At 34.9% G+C, this 7969-nt stretch overlaps 1 protein-coding gene across 3 annotated transcripts in view; it reads left to right on the top strand.

Annotated features, from left to right (window-relative positions):
• Positions 1–7969, top strand: part of gria4a (glutamate receptor, ionotropic, AMPA 4a) — a 97032-nt gene that overhangs the window by 36583 nt on the left and 52480 nt on the right. For all 3 annotated transcript variants that reach the window (XM_016535158.1, XM_016535159.1, XM_016535160.1), the window contains exons 5-7: positions 4175–4228; positions 5301–5459; positions 7695–7862. In XM_016535158.1, the coding sequence (XP_016390644.1) occupies positions 4175–4228; positions 5301–5459; positions 7695–7862 (381 nt within the window). The remainder of the gene's footprint in view (positions 1–4174; positions 4229–5300; positions 5460–7694; positions 7863–7969) is intronic.

The following is a 7969-nucleotide window of genomic DNA, read 5'->3' as shown; positions in this document are numbered from 1 at the left end:
GTTCATTCATAGAAAACATTAAATACATTTTTTAAATATTTAGATATTTAAAAATATATATTTTTTAATAGTACTATAAGTGCTTTGAGCAGTTTTTCAGCAGGTTTTCCAGCTGACTTTGAAATTATTCTACTATATTTTTAAATATATATTTATAAATATTTTAAATATTTAGATATTAAAAATATATATTTTAAAAATATTATAAAAGAATAGAAAAACAGGTACACACACACACACACACACACACACATGATGTTTTGCTAACTCACACCAAACTTCTTCAAACAAAGCTGACACAATGCACAATGATCCTGAACCTGCACATTGATTGACAAGCAGAGAGTATTTCTGATTGGCTAAAAAAGCACAGGTCTGCCTCCCTAACTCAGTGTCAGTCTCACAAAACCCATTCCAGTAATATCTGTCAGGTAGCAGCCACATTTAATGCGTGGCATTCTAAAATACGAAATCGCTTACAGCACCTTTAAAGGAAAAGCATAAAAACAGGAGGGATCGCAGAGCAAGACGAGCGATCGGTGTTTTCCTTCTGGCCTGCGATTTGTTATTTTCTCGGTGACTCGCTCTGATCCCTCCTCCCGCCTGCGGAGCTTCTCGCTGTTCCTCACAGAATATGAGCACGCTCTGTCTGTCATGTGCATTGAAACTCAGAATAACACGATGTGCAGAGAGACAGAGACGAGAACAGGTGCTCACGAAACCGCTGCCAAACAGCCTGAAACAGACACGTCACAGTGATGTGATCTCACTCAGATTTCAGATGATGCATAAATCTCAATTTCGAAAAATTGACCCTTAGTGCTCCAGGGTCACATTTGTCCTAGCTTAACGCAGGTCAATCAGGTCAAATACCATCATGACACAGCAGTTTGACAAGAACCTTATTGAGAAAGTTAATTAATCATTCAGTTTAGTGCCATTTGAATACTGATGCCAACAATAATGTAAACAATAATGCAAGAATACCGAAAAAATTTAATGTTTTTTTTTTAAAGAAATTGATACTTTTATTCAGCAAGGATGCATTAAATTGATGAAAAGTGACAGTGAAGACATTTATAATGTTGTGAAAGTTTTCTATTTCAAATAAATGCTGTTCTTTTTACCTTTTTTTTTGGCAAGTTTTACAAGCACAAGTAACATTTTCTTAGAACATGTAAAAGTTAGTTATAAAACAATCATATATATTATTAAATTAGAGTAATTATTTTTTATATAAAATAATTAAAGTAATACGTATTTTATATATATTTATATACATATATTAATATAAGTGTATAAATATATAAATTTATTAATTTCTTTCTTAAATATATAATTTATTTTAATATAACAATTCATTTAATACAATCTTAATGAATTTTTATTCACTTAAAAATGTTACTCATTTAACATAATTAATTTAATATCATTTTAATGTTTTTTTTATTCATATAAAAACATCTCTGCCATCACTGGCATTTTAAAATGTATTGTAATAAAAACAGATATTCTAAATTGTAATAATATTCCACAATATTTTATTTATATGTTTTAAATATTTAGATATTTAAAAATATATTTTTTAAAACGTATAAAATTACTGTATATATAGTGCTGTAAGCTCTTTAAGCCATTTTGCTAACTGACTTTGATAAATGCAACCTTGGTGAGCATAAGAGACTTCTTTCAAAATCATTAAAAAATATCTATTATTAATTTACAATAATTATTATATAATATAAAAATAATTACAGTAAGAATTATTTTTAATACTAAAATGTATACATGTGTATATTGATTTCTTTTTTTAATATATAGTTTATTTTAATGTAATTAATTTAATATAATTTTGTATTTTTCTTAATTAAAAAAAATTATAAAATATAATTAATTTAATATATTTTAATGAATTTGTATTCATAAAAAAAACAGCTTTGCCATCACAGAAATAAATTACATTTTAAAATTCATTGCAATAGAAAACAGCTCTTTTAAATTGTAATAATATTTCTCAATATTACTTTTTTTATTGTAGTTTTAAGACTTCTTTCAAAAATGTTTAAAAACCCAAACTTTTGAACGCTAGTGTACATTAAACGGGCCTCATGTGTAACAGCTCCATGGTTCTCGTGCGGTAATGATGTTCAACACGAGCAGCAGAAGGAGTCACAGCTCAGCTCTCAGTATGTCTGATCTATGAACTCTGCGATTGCGGGGCGTTTGATTGTTACATGGTCCGTCTGTTCCTCAGGCAGACCTCTGAGGTGCCCATCTATCAGCCTGACAGCAGACTTGGCAAATACAGCCAGACACACACACACACACACACACACACACACAGTCTCACAGTTGGACATAGTCAGGCACAACATCAACAGAATGTTCTCTCTACATGCCCTGCCAGTCCTGCCAGCATGTTCCTTGAGCAGATGTGGATAACAGCAGCCACTGATCTTACACCGATACCAGTTACACACTGACTAGACAAATCTCACATCCAGCAAAAGATATGGCTCCTTGTTAAATTTTCATTTAAAAACACAGTATTTGAAAAAGACTGTTTACTTAAAGGAATAGTCCAAAAATGAAAAACTTACTTGGCCTCAGCCCATATAAGATGAGTGTGTTTCTTCATCAGATTTGTAGAAATGTAGCATTGCATCAGTGTCTCAGCAATGGATGCTCTGCAGTGAATGGGTGCCGTCAGAATGAGAGTCCAAACAGCTGATAAAAACATCACAATAATCCACAAGTAATCCACACCACTCCAGTCCATCAGTTCACATCTGGAGAAGACAAAAGCTGAGACAAATCCAGCATTAAAGCATTTTAACTAAAACATAATCCATAATAACACTTCCTCCAGTTAAAAAGTGGTCTGGTCTGAATCAGGAGAGAAATCTGCACAAACACCGTTTACAAGCCAAAACAGCTCTAAACAAATATGTGGTGAATTTTGATGTGAGAGACAACAGGAGATGGACATTTTCACTGGAGGAAGCGCTATTATGGATTCATTTTTTTTGCCAGAAGCAATGGTTTGAAGTTAAAAACGTATGAATGCTGGATTTGTTTCAGCTTTTGTCTTCTCCAGATGTTCACTGATGGACTGGAGTGCTGTGGATTACTTGTGGATTACTGTGATGTTGGTCTTTATTTCGAAAACGTATGAATGCTGGATTTGTTTCAGCTTTTGTCTTCTCCAGATGTTCACTGATGGACTGGAGTGCTGTGGATTACTTGTGGATTACTGTGATGTTGGTTACACTTTATTTCGATAGTCCACTTTAGACATTCTACTTACTGTAAGTAACTTTGCAACTAACTCTCATTAGAGCATTTGTATACTGTTAGGTTAGGGTTAGTAGAATAAGCTGCCGTACTTGCAAAGTTACTTATAGTCAGTAGAACGTCTGTTGAGCAACCATCAAATTAAAGTGTTATTAGATATTAAACAGACAGACTACTAATACTCAAAGTTACTTATAGGAAGTAGAATGCCTAAAGTGGACTATCCAAATATAGCTGTTTGGACTCTCATTCTGACGGCACCCATGCACTGCAGAGGATCCACTGGTGAGCAAGTGATCCAATGCTACATTTGTAACTTTTTGAGGTTTTTCCCACTTCAAAACGTTGCTTCTGTCTAGTCCATAATCCATAATTACACTTCCTCCAGTGAAAAAGTCCTCTTCGACATGATCGAATTACCTGTTTTTGATTCTGTAATTGGTGCAGAGTTTACAGAATCATGGGTAATGTAGTTTCTTACCAGGAATTATTTACAAAAATAAGTTTAAAAAAATGCAGGCTGATGGCTTCAACAAAAGCATTTATCATCGATTAACAACCTCACAATAGGTCTGTAAAGGTTATTGTTCAAAGTCAATTCACCTATGGAGAAAATGAATGTTTTCGTTTTAATTCTACTTGCATTCAAATTTGAACTGCATCCTATTTGCCACATTAATACAAATTCAAATTCACAGGAAATCAATTCTGAAATGCACACAATGTCTTGGAACCTAAACTCTATTTTCTATGTAAAAATACTTTCTAATATACAGTTTCCCAAGTATATATTAATACATCTGTAGGCTGTATTGCTGAAGCGTGTAATAAAATAGTCTTTTCCAGTCACTCATTCCTTGTATCTCTGTCTTTCTCTCAGATTGTGAGTGTGGGCAAACATGTGAAAGGATATCACTACATCGTGGCTAACCTGGTGAGTGCTGGCGCGGGTTTATACAGGGATGGAGCGCTGGAGGAAATCAACACATGTAGAGGACAGCGTGTCCTCTGGCTGTAATTCTCTGTGACTGAGCTTCACTTTCCTGAAGAAAACCAGAACGCAGTATTACATTTTGGCATCTAACTCACATCGTTTGTGAAGGATTCCTTAAATCATGTGCACTAGTGCTTTACCAAGTGATCAGACGATAATTACAATAATTATTTTTAATATTAAAATTCATTTCCTAAAATGTACAATTAAAATGAAAGAATTCATTAACCTCAGCGACACCCAAGACGACATTAGCAAATGTATACATTTATAAATTTATTTTAAATAATTTAATTCATTTAATGTAATTTTCAATGTATTTGTATCTTTTTCTTATTCATTTTTAATATAAATTATTAATTTAATATAATGTAATGAATTTTAATTAATTTAATATAAAACTTTATGTATTTGTAAGAATCTTTCTCTAATTACATTTTTAAATATAGAATTTAAAACCAACCACACCAAATACCCTAGCAACCACATAGCAACAAACTAAACATTACTCATATCACCTTAGCAACCATAAATCAATGCCCTGGCAACATTGCACTTCTCACATCTTTTTTTTATGCATCTGTATGTATCTTTCTCGAATTAATCTGAGCGAATCACGTAGCAACCACCCAAAACACCCTAGCAACATGAGGTGTTTTGCACCTCTCAGAAACTGTAAAACACAATCTGGATGATTAATTTTATCTGAACTGGTAGTTAGTCTCAAGGAGTTTGCAGTCTTTTTCAGTTTCGGAGACTCTGACTATGATTGACTGCTGAACCTGAACTTTGTTACGTTACGTGTGATTTATCATTGCTTATTTTGTGCTGTGCCTTAACGTATTCTGCGCTGACATTTGTTAGCGTCAGCATCTGGGATATTAAGAAATGTTATAAGTCACACCGCCTCACATTCATTCAGTCAATCTCCATTTTTCCACCTTTTTATCTTTTCAATGAATCGGCTGCATTCGCTCTCACTCTGATTTGCTCTCTGTCTTTCTCCCTGCAGGGATTTAAGGACATTTCTCTTGAGAGGTTTATGCACGGCGGGGCAAACGTCACTGGTTTCCAGTTGGTGGATTTCAGCAAACCAATGGTGATCAAACTAATGCAGCGCTGGAACAAACTAGACCAGAGGGAGTATCCAGGATCCGAGAGCCCACCCAGGGTACGCAAATACATTTACAACATAATTAAACACAAATGCAAACACTGAATATCAAACACTGCGGACATTTATTTGCACACACTTTATTTTCCTGCATTGTTTCAGCACCCAGTTCACTAAAGGAATTAGCGCAAACATGCTCTGAGATCTGTACTAAACGCCATTGAATCCATTAGCAGCATAATTCCTTATCTACTCAAACAGCGTGCTTCGAAACCGCCCAGCAAATAGCAGGTTGGTTTAAATCAGGTCGAAACTCTGATAATCCTGTCGGACGCATGTGGCAGAGTTCCAGTCACAGATGTTCAGCCAATCAAACTGTGACAGGACACATTCTTCGTCAAGCTTTAGCCAATGAGATTTAACGAGCAGCTGCCCAGCAATATTTGAGTCAATTATGCCATGACAGACTGCAGCCGGAGCCACGTTTAACCCGTCTGTTGGGGAACATGTGAAATAAAGTCTAAATACAAGTAAATAAATGTTGTGTTTTTAAGCCTGGGAAACCGTTCTAGTTTTCCAAGAGACAAAGAGAAAAATTCACATTTAGGGGCACAATTACATAGTATAAAATATTGTGTTTTTCCTTTATAAAGGGATACAATGAAGGCAAAAACAGTAATAGTGCTGCCAAATCGATTAATCGCACACACACAAAAAAAATTTGTTTACATAATAAATGTGTGTCGTTCTATATTAATATGTTGCTTCAATTGATGCACACAAACACACACACACACACACACAGTGCTGGGTAGTAACTAACTACATGTAATCTGGATTACATAATCAGATTCCAAAAATAAAGTACTTATAATTAGATTATATTACAGATTACAGTTACTTTTTTATAATTACATGATTACATATTATTTACACAATGGCAGTAAACTATTCAGAATGTATTGATTCGCCCTAATTCTTCTATTTTCTCTCTTAAATATTAGTAAAATATATTATATACTAAATACTAAAAAAAAAAACAATACTAAAAAAGTACATTTAAGTAAAGTATATAAATATATTTATAAATATATTAAAAGTTTAATAACAAATTTAAGACTCTTAAAATGATTAAGATGTTTGTTATAAAATGTAAGATATTTTTTAAAACTCAGTTATAATTCAAGACTTATGACCTTAAATTTCATAAAACTGATTATTTTTAGATTTTAAGGACCCACTGGGCCGTTTTGTTATTCACACACATGCTCCTAAATACATTTTACAGTTCGCACACATCTATTCTTAGTCGCAAATACAAGTGAAATGCTCGCACGGTACCACACAAAAGGTATTACAGTTCTCCATACTAGAAAACAAGACAAATATACTCATTAAGATGGTTTTGTTCTGCATAACCTCACCTCATCGTGCTGTCCTCAGCTCAAAAACCTTGCTTTTCCCCTCTGTTGATAACGTGGAGCTCCTTCTCTACTCCCATTGATTAGTACTTCCATCCTGCAGTCCCTGCTATAAATTATCAGAGGAGCATCAGACCAATCTTTATGGGTTCATTAGAGCACACTTTATAGGCAAGAGCCTTGACTATCTCCATCTCTTGCTCGCTCTTGATTTTCTGCATCTCACTCGCTGACTCCCCCTTTAATGATTGTTGTTTGTTTCTGTCTTTCCCTCAATGTTAATTGGATGTTATTATGCCTCTGCTAGAACCATAAATCTTCTGCTGATCAAGTTCATTCATAACAAACGGTATCAGTGCAGATCCAGCCACTGACACTCGTTCTGTCTTATTGGGACGATTTACTCATGCAAATAGCCATGCTTTTGTATTTGTTTATGGAAATAACAACAGATGAAAATCCATTTTGATTGTTGGTGAGGTTAAGCTTTTTTTTTTCTTTCTTACCACTAGTGGTACCTCATAAAGAGAAAAACAATGCAATGATGTTTTCCCCAGCAATCTCTCTGGATCTTTACTGCTCTGTAGCAACAATCTGTACTGCTTTACAGCTAAATAGCTTTTCCAGTAACAAGTAGTGACGGTGCTACATTGCAGTTTTATGTCACATTGCATTATGTACACAGCCTTACAAGCAAGCCGGCGGAGGCAATAATCTATGCACTCACCTAGATTGCCCTCTCTGTTGCATTTACATCTACTTTAGGCACTAGAACGGCTCTGCATTACACTGGATATGTGCTTGTAAACAGGAAGCATGGGTAATGTAGTGTGAATGAAGTAAAGACACAATATTCCTTTTACCTCCTCAGTACACATCATCATTGACGTACGATGGTGTGCTAGTGATGGCGGAGGCGTTTCGGAATCTGCGCAGACAGAAGATCGACATCTCTCGCAGAGGCAACGCTGGAGACTGTCTGGCAAATCCAGCTGCTCCTTGGAACCAGGGCATCGACATGGAACGAACTCTGAAACAGGTGAGAGCAGGTGGGATTGTGCAAGACAGGTGAGAGTTGATGGGATGCTGTGAGCCAGGTGAGAGTGGGCGGGACTCTGTACAACAGGTGGGAGTGGGCGGGACTCT

This window comes from Sinocyclocheilus rhinocerous, unplaced genomic scaffold (genome assembly GCF_001515625.1).
Source record: "Sinocyclocheilus rhinocerous isolate Xijiao unplaced genomic scaffold, SAMN03320098_v1.1 scaffold215, whole genome shotgun sequence".
Classification (NCBI taxonomy): Eukaryota; Metazoa; Chordata; class Actinopteri; order Cypriniformes; family Cyprinidae; genus Sinocyclocheilus; species Sinocyclocheilus rhinocerous.
The sequence above is the reverse complement of the archived record's forward strand: the minus strand, read 5'-3'. Positions and strand labels throughout refer to the sequence as shown.